The sequence below is a fragment of the Kogia breviceps genome, chromosome 5 (genome assembly GCF_026419965.1).
Source record: "Kogia breviceps isolate mKogBre1 chromosome 5, mKogBre1 haplotype 1, whole genome shotgun sequence".
NCBI classification, from domain to species: domain Eukaryota; kingdom Metazoa; phylum Chordata; class Mammalia; order Artiodactyla; family Physeteridae; genus Kogia; species Kogia breviceps.
This window is the reverse complement of record NC_081314.1, coordinates 66,482,378-66,497,271: the sequence shown is the minus strand read 5'-3', so window position 1 is coordinate 66,497,271 and position 14,894 is coordinate 66,482,378. Positions and strand designations below refer to the sequence as shown.

Below are 14,894 nucleotides of genomic sequence, written 5' to 3'. Positions count from 1 at the left end.
CTGCTGACATGATAATATTTCTGTATGTATTAGGTTAAATAAAACATTAAAATTAATTTTACCTCTTATTTTTTATGTAAAAATTATGGTTACTAGAAAATTTTAAATTACACATACCTTGCCTCATAATTCCATTGGGCAGCTCTGCTCTAGAGACAAACAAAGGGAGGTTTAGGGAGTGAGGTTTTCCGACTCCTCCCAGGAAGACAGGCTGAGCTGGGGAAGAAATTGTGTGGTTGCCGTGATGGCAGGGCTCGCTGTGGAATCAGGAGGCAGCCAGGTGAGTGCTTCATGACCTCACTTTACAACATGTGTGGTTCCACAGATGGCTCTGTGCCCCTCTGGCCAAGAGATTTTATGGCTGAAAAAACTGGCTTGTAAATCAGTCGTCTGCCCAAATGGCACCACTGCTCCTCTGATTCCAGGCTGGCATTGGTTAACTTTGCAGAATTCACATTTGCTCTCGGTGTCATGCTGTCATATTCTTGTTGGGGAGGGGGAAAGAGGCCAGTTGAGAGAGGAGAGAAGAGGAGGGAAAAGGGTAGGAAGATTCTTATTGATTAAAACAAAGACAGGAAAAAGGACAGAGGGAGACCCAGGGGAGAAGATCTCATGGGCTAAAACAACAGGTTCAAACATCAGCTTGTTGGGGCTTCCCTGGTGGTGCAGTGGTTAAGAATCCGCCTGCCAATGCAGGGGACACAGGTTCAAGCCCTGGTCTGGGAAGATCCCACATGCCACAGAGCAATGAAGCCCCATGTGTCACAACTACTGAGCCTGCGCTCTAGAGCCCACGAGCCACAACTACTCAGCCCATGAACCACAGCTACTGAAGCCCACGTGCCTACAGCCCGTGCTCTGCAACAAGAGAAGCCACCGCAATGAGAAGCCCACGCACCGCAATGAAGAATAGCCCCTGCTCGCCACAACTAGAGAAAGCCCGCGCACAGCAACAAAGACCCAACACAGCCAAAAATAATAAATTAAACAACAAAAAAAATCAGCTTGTCAAGTGATTTCTTCCTCTCTTTCTCTCTCTCTTTTCGCAATGTCTTTCTTCCTGACTTTTTGATGTTTGTTCCTGGAAAACCACAGCAGTTACCTTTGTTTTGTAGATGAGGAAATAGGGGGAAGAAACTGAGGAGTTATTTCCAGAGTTAAATAGGCGGTGAGGCAAAGGGAGTAGGAACAGGATTTAGGGGTATAATCCCTTCTGTGTTGGGGTGAAAGTCCCAGCTCTAGAACGTACACTCTGTCACCAGCACCCCACCCTGGTGGATACTGCCTCAGTTAGCACAGTTTCTGGGAAAAGGCTTTGGCATAGAAGAATTCCACACTTTAGGCCAATATAAAGGAGCTTTAGATCCTACCAGGTGTGCCAGTAGGGCTCCTGGTGTCCCTTCAGATCTGGGACTGCCTTGGGGATGACACTTGGGCCCAGCAGAGCAGGACTTGTTAGTTCAGTAAGCACTCATGGAACATCTGGTGGGTCCTGGGTGCTGAGGGACAGAGAGCAATCGGCCCAGGTCCCGACCTTGGGAAACTCACTGTCCCATGGGGCAGACTGGTCTGAAGGGGGTCTGTTTAGATTTGGAACCAAGGATTACGGTTGGACTCACATTCACATATCTCTCTCCCAGGGCCATGTTCTGCAATGATTTAAAGGAAAAGTATGAGGAGAGGATCATCATCAAAGGGGTCGACGCAGAGACCATGCACACTCTTCTGGACTACACGTACACCAGCAAGGCTCTGATCACCAAGCAGAACGTCCAGCGGGTCCTGGAAGCTGCTAACCTTTTCCAGGTGTGTGAACAAACAGGCCCAGTGCTCTCCTCTGGAGAGAAAAAAGCAGCAATTCTCTGGAGACCTGCCTGGCCCGGCTCCCAGGCCTGTACCTGGGACACACATACACACTTAGCTGGGCTTGTGCTTACTTGAAATTTCCCGGGGAGTGGAGAGCTGAGTCATTGACCCCTTAAAGCAATGAATCCAGGGGAGCTTGTTGCCTAGAACCTACACTTGGTTCCTGACTCCAGGAACAATGACTACAATGTATAGAAGCCTAATTGGAGTGGGGACTGCAGTCACCAATTCATATATGTACCTTCTACTCCTTAGCACAACCCAGGGCGATAGTCACTTTCCCCTACTTTGCGGGTGGGGAAAGCAAGGCACATTGAGAATAAGATACAAGGCTGTGATTTGAACCCTGGGCTTTCTGAGCCCGGGGGCCACATGTATGCCACTATACCATGCAGCCTCTCAGGGAGCAGTATCTAGATTCCAGGGGAAGCAGGAACTTTGCTGCTCAGCAATTTGTGGTGGGGGTGAAAGAAGAGCACTTCTCATGAGGGGTGTCATGGAAGATGAATAGGGAACCCTCAGAATTAAGTTTTATTGTTTGCATTTAACTGTGTTTGTTTCAGTCTGATTATAATAATTATAGTTAGCTTCATAAAATAATTAGACCCACAGGTTATGTCAATTGCACCCACAGTTATCACAGGAGTTCCAGATTGAGTTACCATCTTTGCCTAGGTCTAAGATTACACCTTGAGCTCGGTTCCATTGGCTTATGACAGAGATTATCCCACTGAGGATGTTGAGATTTATGATAAACAGAGTCCAGGGACAGACCAGGTCATTCCCAGGGACTGAAGACAAGCATCAGATCTTGTCCATGGTTCGGGAGTTTGGGGGTTGGCATCCTCTTGGATCATCAGTAGGTCAGCAGTTGAAAAGAACAGAAAACAAAGTCTGGGAAGGTGGGGAAAGAGGGGTCTAGGGTCAAGATCATGGGCAATTGGATTATCTTTGTGAGTCTGGAGTCTAGGCAGGATTTAGGAAGCCCAGCAAGGAAGGGAAAGTGTAAAGAGGGAGATAAATCAACCATGGAACAGCACTGATGATTCTGAGTAATGGGTTTCTGGAGTGTTAGCCAATTTTGTCTCAGTTTCCTCAGGGCATTTTAAAGATACAGAACAAGTTACTTTCCAAAGGACTGGTCACGCTTTACCTGGCAATGTGGCCAAGTCAGTTACCACCTGTTCACCCAGCCCCTTGTCCTTTCTCTCTCCTTATCTGCTTAAACCCTCAGCCTTATTCACTGGCAGGGAAACATCCTTTGTTATGTAGAGGGAGGGGCTCAGCAACCTCATGCTCAACATCCCTAACTCATCCCCTCTACCTGCTATTCCACCAGCCTAACTTCAGGGAAATCCTTCTTGCGTTATGTAAGGGAATCTAGTTCAGCTTTTATGCTTTTTTGGAAATTTCTCTTACAAGGCAAGTATCCCTTCTTCACTGCTTCCCCCCAAAGGACCAATAAGCTTGAGCAGAATCACCCCATTCACCATAATTCACTCAAACCACAGTTGTAATTGTTACCTCCATGCTAATATACTTTCCTGGGGTCCAGAAAGTGTTGTTGACTTGTCTAAAGATGGACAGGTAACACTGACAATAATAATAGTAATAGCATGTATTGCTTCAAGTACAGTGTCTGACACCAGAGTAGATGCTTAATGAATACAAATTGTACTGAGCACTTACTGTGTGCCTTGAGTGACAGTGTTGGATCTAGTAACAAGGTCTCCTGTTTTTCCCACTAACTGAAAGTAGGTCTTATAATATAGGCTGAGGAGATAATGTTGTTTTTAAAATGCAGTTTTTAATATTTATAAATTGTAATAACATTACAAACTCATTTCAGAAAATTAGAAATCCATACAAGCAAAAAGAACATAAAAATTACCTACAACCTCTTTCTATTCAGAGGCAATATGGCAGCTTCCTTAGTATATACACTTCCAGGTCCTTTTCTGTGCATTGATTATACAGAGGCAGCTAGCAGGGTGGTAATAGCACAGCTTGGAGCCAGACTGCTGGATTTAAATGCCAGCTCCACCACTTATTGGCTGTGTGGCTTTGGGTGTATTTCATAATTTTGCTGTGCTCCAGTTTCCTTGTCAGTAAAACAACCAAACCAGGGAATACCAAGGAGAGAGAAGATAGGAGAGAGACATGGAAAGGAATCTCTTTCAGAGCCTGCAGAGAGAGCCAACTCTACTGACAACTTGATTCACAGACCAAAACTGTGAGAGAATAAATTTCTGGTTGGTTGCCAAGTTTGTGCTAATTTGTTGTGACGGCCATACAAAACTAATACAAGCTTAAAAAGTAAACTATAGCTAAAAGTCTTCAAATGAAGAAGTAATCTCCTATTCCCACCCCCTGCTTCAGCCTACTCTTCTGGAACAATTACTTTCACATGTTTTTAAATGTTTCTTCTTTTATCTACTTCCAGATTTCTAAATGATTTGTGTACACTGTTATCTCACGATGCATCAGTTTTAGATAACTTCTTTTCCGTCTCTCCTTCTGCTCTAATTTTAACTGGTCGCTCTCTAGGCTTGTTGCACAGTTGTCATCCTGGGAGTTCCTTTTACCTCCTTTCTAAGTTGGATTTTCTCTTCCTGGATCCCATATCTTCTTTCTTGTATACTCCCACATTTTAATGGATCACAATCTTTACTATCTTACAATGAAAGAGTATTTAAGAGATAAATTTTTTGAGACTTAAATGTCTAAAAATATTTTTGTTTTCCTTTCATATTTGATTGATATTTTGCCTGGGTTTAAAATTCAAGGTTGAAAATAATTTTCTTTGACATTTTGAAGGCAGTGCTCTATATTGTTACCTATTATGTACATATCTTGTAAGAATAGGTTACCACTGGACACATGTTTTTTCATCTATTTCATCCATATTGTATTATCATCATTTTTTTAATGTCAATAGATTCATTTCTGCAACAGCACTTACAATTGCTGTGGGTCTTTTTTCATTCATTATGTTCATTTCTTCTATTGGGAAATTCATGTCTGTCAATTCTGGGAAATTTTCTTGTATTTTCTCTTTGATACTTTCCTTCCAACTCTTCTATCTATTCTCTGCTCTGGAGCTATTATTAGTGAAGTGTCACACCTGAATTTAATTTAATTTTTTTCTTACCTTTTCTTTCCTAATGATCTTTTTGTTCTACTTTCTAGGAGATTTTCTCAACTGTATATTTCAATTCTTCTGTGAATTTTTAATTTCTGCCACCATATCCTTGCTATTTATTTTAATAGATTCCTATTCTTATTTCTTGGAGACTATTATAATATGTTTGAAGTTTTCTTCTGCCTTCTCTTTCTTTTGAGTTCCTTTACTCTGTGTGTTTGCTTAGGTCTCCAAATTTCATCTTAGAGGGTGTATCAGTTTCTTAGGACTGCTACCATAACAAATTACCACAAACTGGGTGGCTTAAAGCAACAGAAATTTATTCTGTCACAGTTCTGGAGGACAGAAGTCCAAAATCAAAGTGTCAGCAGGGCCATACCCCCTGTGGAGACTAATGGAGAATCTGTTCTTCGCCCTCTTCCAGTTTCTGGTGGCTTTTTGGCATCTCTTCAGTCCACTCCAATCTCTGCAGTCATGTCACATTGTCTCCTCCTCTTCTGTGTGTCCTGTGTGTCTGTGTTTTATAAAGATATATGTGATTGTATGTAGAAGCCCACCAGGTTAGCTTCTCCTCTCATGCTACTTAACCTAGTCATGCCTTGTGCCATATAAAGTAACATTTACTCTTTTGCCATATAAGGTAACAGTCACAGATTCTTGGGATTAAGACGTTGACATATATTTTGGGGAGCCACCATTCAACTACTACTACAGAGGGTTTCCTCAAATACCCTTGCTATCCAGTCATATTTTATATGGAGGCCTTAATATACTAGGTCCAACTCAGTGCACATGGAGTAGAATGGGAAGTAAGCAGACTAGAGAGTTTTACTAGGGTTATCAGGTGGCCTGCCAGTTTTTTATTTGGGCTCCTCCAATGTCAGTAGTTGCTGAACTTTTCCTAGGGCTGTTCAGTTTCTCCAGATAAAGATCGTCAGTCTTTTGCTGGGGCTTATAAGACAACTGCATGTATTCTGGACCAGGTATGTAGGTGTGGGTGTGTGTGCAAATCTTTGCTTAACCCCTTTATTTTAAGTAAGATGTCCTCATGTGTCTTCTTCAGTTTCTGGTGTCCCTGAGTCCAGAACCTTTCTGGTCTGGTTTCTCCGCAGAATAAGTTGTCTTTTCCAGTGGGAGTGGGAGTTGTTAGACTGCAAGAAGTAAGGAGGAGAACCAGGAGGCTTAACTTCTTAAACCAACTCCCTGCTATTAGCTCCCACCTGTCCTGGTCTTCCTGGTTAGGGGGGACTTTAATATTCCTACTTTTTTGGCTTCTGAGGGACAAACTTAGTGTGACCTCTCTCCTCTCAGCAAAGTCACTTGCCAGTCTTTATATTGTGTGGTTTGGGGTTACTGATGTCTCTTGGTTTCATTGTGGATGGAGTTTGTGTTTCTCTTTCTTGTTCTCCTTTCAGTTTTGGGTGATTTTTTCAAGAGACCTATAAAAACCGTTTAGATAGTAAAGACTCTAATCTTTTGTAATACTGTTGCAAATATTTTCCATTGGTAATATGACTCATAATTTTTAGTTATAGTTTTTTAATGTACAAAGCTTAAAACTAGTATTTAGTCAGGTTTATTGATCATTTCTTTGATGGATTTGGCCTTTGGTGTGCCTTTTTTAGAAAGACCTTCCCCATTGCTTGATTATGTACTTACTCACTTATAAATTCATTTAGTCTTTTTACATCTACAGATTTGATACCTAAATCTTTAATATACCTGGAGATTATTTTGGCATAAAGTTTTGTCTTCTCCATCTTCTTCTTCTTGTCATTTTCTCCAAGTGGTGAGCTTCAGTGGAGAGTTTAATGAGCTTTAATGAGAGGGATTGAAGAGGAAGATGGAGACAGGATAGAACTACAGCAAGCTTTGTTTATTGTTGATTCTCCTATTCTGGTAATCTCACCTCAAAATTTTCCAAATCTTATTTACTTTCTTGGCAAAAAATAGTAAGTTTCTCTCTGAAGCTATTTTATTCATTTTCCTATGAGTGTTAATTCTTATGAAAATAAGAGTACTGTGAGTTTTTGGACATCTGTTTAACTCACTTTCTGATTGATATTGTTTCTGGACTACTTGCTTTGAAGTCTCAGACATAGAAAACTGGGAATATTTTCATGCCTGAAGGCACCATAAGGGACAGACGTTTATAGGTTGTTGAAATCACTCTGTGGTTTTAAAATATTATTTACTCTTTTGGATGGATAAGACATATGCTTATTCTAAATTCAGAAATATAAGGAGATACAGCGAAACATTTGCCATCTTCACTCTTAGCTTCCTTTTTCCTGTCTTGCTGTCCTTCCTGTTCTATGCACGTACAGTGTATATGTGCATCTATCACTCTCACTCATTGCCTCCATTTTTTAAACACAAATGTTGGCACAGTAAACACTCTATTTTTTTTTTTTTTTTTTTTTTTTGCGGTACGCGGGCCTCTCACTGTCGTGGCCTCTCCCGTTGCGGAGCACAGGCTCCGGACGCGCAGGCTCAGCGGCCATGGCTCACGGGCCCAGCCGCTCCGCGGCATGTGGGATCCTCCCGGACCGGGGCACGAACCCGTGTTCCCCGCATCGGCAGGCGGACTCTCAACCACGGCGTCACCAGGGAAGCCCAAACACTCTATTTTGACGTCTTGCTTTATTTGGCTTCACGATAATTTTTGGAGGTTGTTACAGGTCAGCGTGTGTAGAGCTGTCTTGTTCTTTTCAATGCTGGATAATATCGTTGGGGTCTCTCTAGATGTCGAACATACACAGTTATCTGTAATTGTCTCTTATAAGGCAGGGTGGTGGAACAGAAAGAACATGGGCTTTGGAGTCAGGCAGAACCTGGGTTTATATCCCAGTTCAGTCACTTATTTGCTGTGTGGCTGTGGACAAGTTACTTAAATTTTCTGAAACTCAGCTTTCTCATTTGTAAAATTAGGATGACAATAATACCTGCCTTTTAGGGAAAGTGTGCCAGAGTTGGCATTTTATTTTGTCATTTTAGAACCTCCACAGAAGCCAATACCACCTTTGTGGGACTGAAATCAGCGGGAATCAGATTATCTTGGTTTCCCTGCGACATCCAGTAGTAAAGGTTTCTTAATTTTCACACCTTTGATGTGACTCAGCTGCTCTCTCATTTTCTGCTTCTCTTCTCAGGCCTCCTCTTAATCTCTTCCTGTTAAACACTGATTGCTTCTCTTTCAGGATTCCCCAGTCCAGAAAGGCAGAAGGGAGAATTCAGTTGACCAAGCCAATCACCACTATGGCTCTTTGAAAAGAGTTTTCACGTGAGGCCACTTCACGAGTGGCTAGCCTGTTAACACTGATTGCCCTTGGGTCAAGGGCCCATTGGTCCAGTGAGGTATGGCATAGGGCCAGACAGTTTCTTTGGAGGAAACTTTGGGTGTGTCAGGTACTGCATGATCTGCCCACTTGAGGAGACCTGCAGTACCCTGGCTACAATTTAGTAGCCAATTTTGGTGAGGAACATATTTCCTCTAAGTAGTTTTTGGGAAGGTAAAAGTAAGAGAAGCACCTAAGAGAAAAGGCCCCAGTAACCTGCTCACATGTGAGGCAGGGATTTTAAGATGATTGTCATCCAGTGGAGGCTTCAGAGAAGCAAAGGTCCCTCCCTTGCCTTAACTGGACTTTTAGGCTTCTGAGTTCTAGATAAGCCAGGTAGTCAGAATGTACAGATCAGGGACAATGACTGTAAAAACTTGGGCAATTTTTTAATCTTGGAGGACTTTGCCATGTTTGTTTGGGGAAGTTTGCCTTATCTGTTAGTTTCATTTTTATTATTAAAACCTCATGAAAGAATAAGGGCTTGTGAGCTTATCTTCAGGGCAAAAAGAAGATGTGAGGTCAAGGAGACCATACTCATCCTGCATTTAGTCTTAGATGGAAGGATCCCCACGATACAGAGCAGCTGGTTAGAAGGGGCTTGGGTGAAAAAGGAGGTCAGGCTGAGTCCCTACGGCTGAAGTGAGGAAAGACAGAGGCATGTTGGAGTGGCAGCCTGATCACCTGGGCCGAGCCTGAGAAGGCCCATGTGGTGTCTTCACAGCACCCCATGGGGAGGTGATGTAACTTTCATCATGGTGGCAGTCTGAGGGGACTTTGGTGAAGGTCCTGGGATTGCTTATTTTCCTATTATATCTTTTGCTAATGACAGTATGGATGCTGGTGAGACCTATATGATGAGGTAGCCATGTGGTCAGTGGCTGACTTGATAGCCTGGGTTGGCGTCTTGGCTTCCCAGTACTTGGAACATGGTACATAAATGTACCATGTTGAACCAGTGAATATGTGGTGCTCTTGTTCATCACTAGCTGAATATGAGGACCTGCTCAAGATGCCATCAAAATTTGCCTGACCTCCTATAACAGGACACTAAGAAGCCCAATTCTGGCTCTTGGAAATGCCATGCGCTAGTAGAGGAGGAAGTATTCCACAGGCTAATACTGATACTTTTTCATTTTTAAGCACCTACTAAGAGCCAGGCACCTAGGTAAAAGTAGGTCCCATTACTGTAAGGTACAGATAAATTTCTGTTCTTTTTTTTTTTTAAATATTCTAATCTTTTATTTATTTATTTATTTTTGGCTGTGTTGGGTCTTCGTTTTGTGCGAGGGCTTTCTCTAGTTGCAGCAAGCAGGGGCCACTCTTCATCGCGGTGTGCAGGCCTCTTCACTATTGCGGCCTATCTTGTTGCGGAGCACAGTCTCCAGACGTGCAGGCTCCAGTAGTTGTGGCTCACGGGCTAGTTGCTCCGCAACATGTGGGATCTTCCCAGACCAGGGCTCGAACCCAAGTCCCCTGCATCAGCAGGCAGACTCTAAACCACTGCGCCACCAGGGAAGCCCGAATTTCTGTTATTGACAGGGACCCACAGATTATGTCTACTCGACATCAGAATAGCCTGTTGATCTAGGCAAGAAAACCAACCCAATGCTTTCTTTACCACCATCCAGATAAAATCAACCTGTTGACTGTCTGATGCACCCTCTCCCACACATTCCCCTTGTCAATCAGTGATACTGTGTGGCTGCTGTGAGTGTTGAGAAATCAGGGTTAATTTCCTGGGTCTACAGGATAGTAACCGTTGCCGTTTTCAGAGTATTGCAGAACAACTATTTTGCCTGTATTATCTCATTTAAAATGAGGTAGGTATTTTTACCCCCAATTTATAGACGAGGGAAATAAGATTCAACAATGCTAAGGAAATGCTCAGGGTTTCACGGCTAATGAAAAGGAGAAGCCTGAGTTAACTGCTGTGCATAACCTGTGTGTTCTTCACCACACATACTGCACCCACCCCTCAGAGCGAGGCCTGAAACAAGCCATGATCCAAAAGGCAGCTGGGGCCTTTAGTATGGTGGTCTGTGACCAGCACAGCTGCAAACCCTTTTACCCAACTCCCTCTGGGGAAACTTGGACACTTGGAGTTACCAGGTGTCTCCCCAGTGAGCCTGCTGCTGCCCACAGAGCATCTCTCTTAACTTTGCATTTCTGTGTTTGATCTCAATGTTTGCTCTTTTAAATTTTTAGGCATAACTTACGTTCAGTAAAATGTGCATATCTTAAGTGTACAGCTTGATGATTTTTCTTATATAGGTATAGAACCTTGTAACTACCACCCAGATCAAGCTCTAGAGCATTCCTGACATCTCAAAATGCTCCCTTATGCCCTCCCCAGAAAGTACCTCCCCAGGGGTAACTACTACTCTAGCCATGCCACCATGGATTAGTTTTGCCTGTTTTTAAATTTTGTATTGTTATTGAATTCCAATTAGTATAGGAGTCTAAATCTTAGGCTACAAACTCAGGTGTGCAAAAAAAAAAGTGTGATTTAACCTATTATTTTTATTTTTCTTTTTTTGTGTTTTTTTATTTATTATTGAAATACAGTTAATTTATAATGTGTTAGTTTCAAGTGTACAGCAAAGTGATTCAGTTATACATATATATGTGTACATATATGTATATTCTTTTTCAGATTCTTTTCCATTATAGGTTATTACAAGATATTGAGTATAGTTCCCTGTGCTATACAGTAGGTCCTTGTTGTTTACCTATTTTGTATATAGAAGTGTGTATATGTTAATCCCAAACTCCTAATTTATCTCTCCCCACACACCCCCATCCCCTTTGGTAACCATAAGTTAATTTTCTATGTCTATGAGTCTATTTCTGTTCTGTAAATAAGTTCATTTGTATCATTTTTCTAGATTCCACATACAAGTGATATCATATGATATTTGTCTTTCTAAACCTATCATTTTTCTAACATCTCTATTAATTAATTAATCTCTATTCTGAGCTTCCCATTCTACCAGTGGCAGAAGCTGTAGTCACCTTAATGACAACCCACTTCAAGAAAGCCTTATCAATTCAGGATTTGGGTTGCTTATATAGTTGCAGGGTGCATTTACACAGTGCCAGAACACTGTAGAAAGGGGCATCTGGCTCAGGCTTACCATGGTCATTTGCATCATTGGTCCATGCTGACACCTCCTGGAGTGTCTACATTTCCATCGGTCTCTCTCTGTATCATCAACCCCTTCCCCACTGGCATCAACTGAAAGTCCCCAAGTCCCACCTGGTTCTGGCCATCAGTCCTTGCTGGTCATTTTGCATTTTCTTTGTCCTGTTTTCAAGGCCTCTTCAGGTCTGCCAATCCTCTCAGTACTTCCATGTCCCTCTCAGGGGCAACACGAGAAGCATCCCTTTCCTCTCCTGTGCCAATCTGGAACTGTAGAGAACTTGGAGCAACTGCCCTAGGCCCGCTTTGTCTAGAAACAACACACTCCAGTTTCTCTTCTGCTGCTGCTCTATTGGCCTGCTGCTTTTCTGATTTCATCTCGGCAGTCGGGGTACATGTTCTTTTGTTCTCATATCCACAGCCTCTAAGGGCTTCCAGCATCCCCCTTACTCTGGAGTTCTGGCCTGCATTAAGACAGAGGGACCATCCCAGAGACCCACACCTGCTTCTCACTCCATTACTAAACTCCCCCTTTCTCCTGATAATTGTTATTTCCTCCAGTGTGGGAAAAGCTGACCCTTATATTATCATCCATTCTCCTATTTCTTTTTTTTTTTTTGCGGTACGCAGGCCTCTCACTGTCGCGGCCTCTCCCACTGTGGAGCACAGGCTCCGGAAGCACAGGCTCAGCAGCCATGGCTCACGGGCCCAGCCGCTCGGAGGCATGTGGGATCTTCCCGGACTGGGGCACGAACCTGCGTCCCCTGCATTGGCAGGCGGACTCTCAACCACTGCGCCACCAGGGAAGCCCCATTCTCCTATTTCTACTGTTTTGGCATAAACTTTTGCACACACTCTTTAGGATTCTGGATTTTGAAGGTCAAAGGGCCCAGTTATTACCACTAATCGGTGTTTCAAAACTATCTTTCTAGTGTGAGTTCTAAAAGTGTATTTAGAAACACAAAAGCCAAAATTGTCTTCTTTCATCTACCTTTTCACCCTTCCCTGAGTAAGTAAGCCTGGAATGCCCTAGTTGCCATTTATAGATTGTGGAATAAGGAAGTGGGATGTGGGGTTTTAGCTGTAATACAGTCCACGTTGCTACCAGATTCTGACTTTTTCTGCTATCTAACTACCACAAATTACTGAGTATCTGCTATGTTCAAGGCACTTTGTGAGATGCTATCAGGGGGAAATAAAGATTAAAATTGTAAATATAGATCACATTTAAGTAGCAATTTGTCATGTTCTTTCCCCTACATGATCCCATTTGATATTGACAGTATTTCTGAGAGTGAGCAAGCCAGGTAATACCCTACTAATGAGCCTGTAAGGTGGGTTTATTATTCCCAGCACTTTCCAGATGAGGAGACTGTGGCTCAGAGAGAGTCCAGCTCATCAAGTGGTGGAGCTTTGATCTGGGGTCTAAACCCAGAACTTCTGGCTCCTGTACCTGCCTCCATTTACTACCCTTGAAGCCTCAAAAACGAGGATTCCCAATGAGCTTCCAGACCCCAAGGCAGAATGTAGAAATTGAGAAATTTCTGGCTCTGAAGGAGGTGGACTTCATAGAATGGGTAGGATTTCAACAAGTGGCAATTCGGTTTGGGGAAATGTATTCCAGGCAGAAGCAACTTGTAAACAAAGACTTAAGGTTTCACCTTCTCTACCTGCTACCCCACCTATTGCAGCTGTCTGCATTCATAGACCTGCTTCTCAGGACTTGGCTCCTGCTTAGGTACGTTCTTCAGTGCCCTACACACGTGTCCACACACACTCACACACACACGCACTCATACTCAACTCCCCAACATCCTGAGCCTCAGCCACGTCCCAGGCACAATCGTTCTATTTAATCCTTACAATGATGTCCCTCCCTGGCCTTCACCCTCTCCCTGGACTGAGTCACTAAGCCGCAGCTGTGACTTGCCCCTTGAATCTTAGTGTGACCCACATGTATCCCCTTGAATCTTAGTGTAGCCCACATATATCCCCTGTTGCACCCTGCTAGCCTGTTGGGGCCCCCACTATGTCCTCTGGGAACTCAGGGGCTGTCTGTTGCCTGAGTCTCTACCAAACTTGCCACAGCCTTGGGCACTGCCCCTCCCCTTTCCCTCTGATTCCACTTCTGAGGTAGGTGTACCTCTAAGTGCCCCAGTCCCCCAGCACCTGCCCCCCTTAGTGAGTGGGCCTTTCACAGGTCTTAGCTCTTTCCTTTCCTGCCCACCCTGTATAGCTTCCAGGAACCAGCAGACCTTTCAGTCAAGTCTAGAGGAAGGACTGAAAGTCTGGAGGGAGCAGAGGCCATCCGAGGGGTGGGAGAGTGTATTCCCAGAGTCAGAGGTGGGTGTCTGACTTGAGAGGGAGGGAGAGGCAAAGGTGGAAGATTAGGATCAGTGGTAATTTACAATTTGTATGAAGACCCCTCTTTAATACCAGTACAGACCTCACAAGAGGATGGCTTTACATTTAGTATCTATTGTCTGGGAAGACAAAAATAGTGACAAAAGTTCACAATGAATTCAGAAACACTCTCAAATAAATTTGAATTTTATTCATCTCATCAACAGCTAACACACTCTTCACATATACTTATTTGTTGGGACTTGAAGGTAAGAATATCAATGTCTTTATAGACCCTTTGCAAGAACTCCAAGGCCACGTTGGTACTATGGTCAATGGAATTCCTGATTTGGACCAAAATAGTATTTCAGTTATTCTGGAGTGGAAGGAACCTCTAGTGAGATGTGGAATTACAGTGGTGAAGTTCTTTAGGACGCCTGGTTTTGGAGAGCATAAAGGGAAGCAGAAGAGGGGTAGTAGAGATGGGGAGGGAGGGGTGCACTCTCTTTGAGGCAGACATTTCTCATGGGAACTGCAGCCATGTTTCAAGTGGTTTCTTTGACTGTATTTTTAGTCTCCCTGTTAGAGTCAGGTGCCTGGATGTAAATTTTTACTCACATGTTCTCCCAAATAGGAAGTTGACTATCTGTTGCCATTATCTATCATCACTCAGCTTTAATAAACAAGTTCATGTGTCATTGGAACAGGCTGAGACAGAAAATTTACCCTAAAGTCCTAAATAATCTTAATTATGAAGAAGCAAAACCAGATTTTTTTTTTTTTTTTTTTTTTTTGTGGTACGCGGGCCTCTCACTGTGTGGCCTCTCCCGTTGCGGAGCACAGGCTCCCGACGCGCAGACTCAGCGGCCATGGCTCACGGGCCCAGCTGCTCCGCGGCATGTGGAATCTTCCCGGACCGGGGCATGAACTCGTGTCTCCTGCATTGGCAGGCGGATTCTCAACCACCAGGGAAGCCCCCAAACCAGATATTTTTAAAGAGAACAAGTTCTTGTCCCCATGACTGCCCTGCACATCAGCAGTTTCCCAGCCATTGGTTGGGATC

The 14,894-nt window shown here is 43.4% G+C and overlaps 1 protein-coding gene across 2 annotated transcripts in view; it reads left to right on the top strand.

Annotated features, from left to right (window-relative positions):
- Window positions 1-14,894, top strand: part of KLHL6 (kelch like family member 6) — a 52,538-nt gene that overhangs the window by 16,246 nt on the left and 21,398 nt on the right. The window contains exons 1-2 of one of the 2 annotated variants that reach the window (XM_067035337.1): window positions 220-280; window positions 1,641-1,806. In XM_067035337.1, the coding sequence (XP_066891438.1) occupies window positions 1,645-1,806 (162 nt within the window). In that variant the 5' untranslated portion in view covers window positions 220-280; window positions 1,641-1,644. Of the gene's footprint in view, window positions 1-219; window positions 281-1,640; window positions 1,807-14,894 lie in introns of those variants that run through there. The other variant, XM_059064539.2, reaches the window with a different exon arrangement.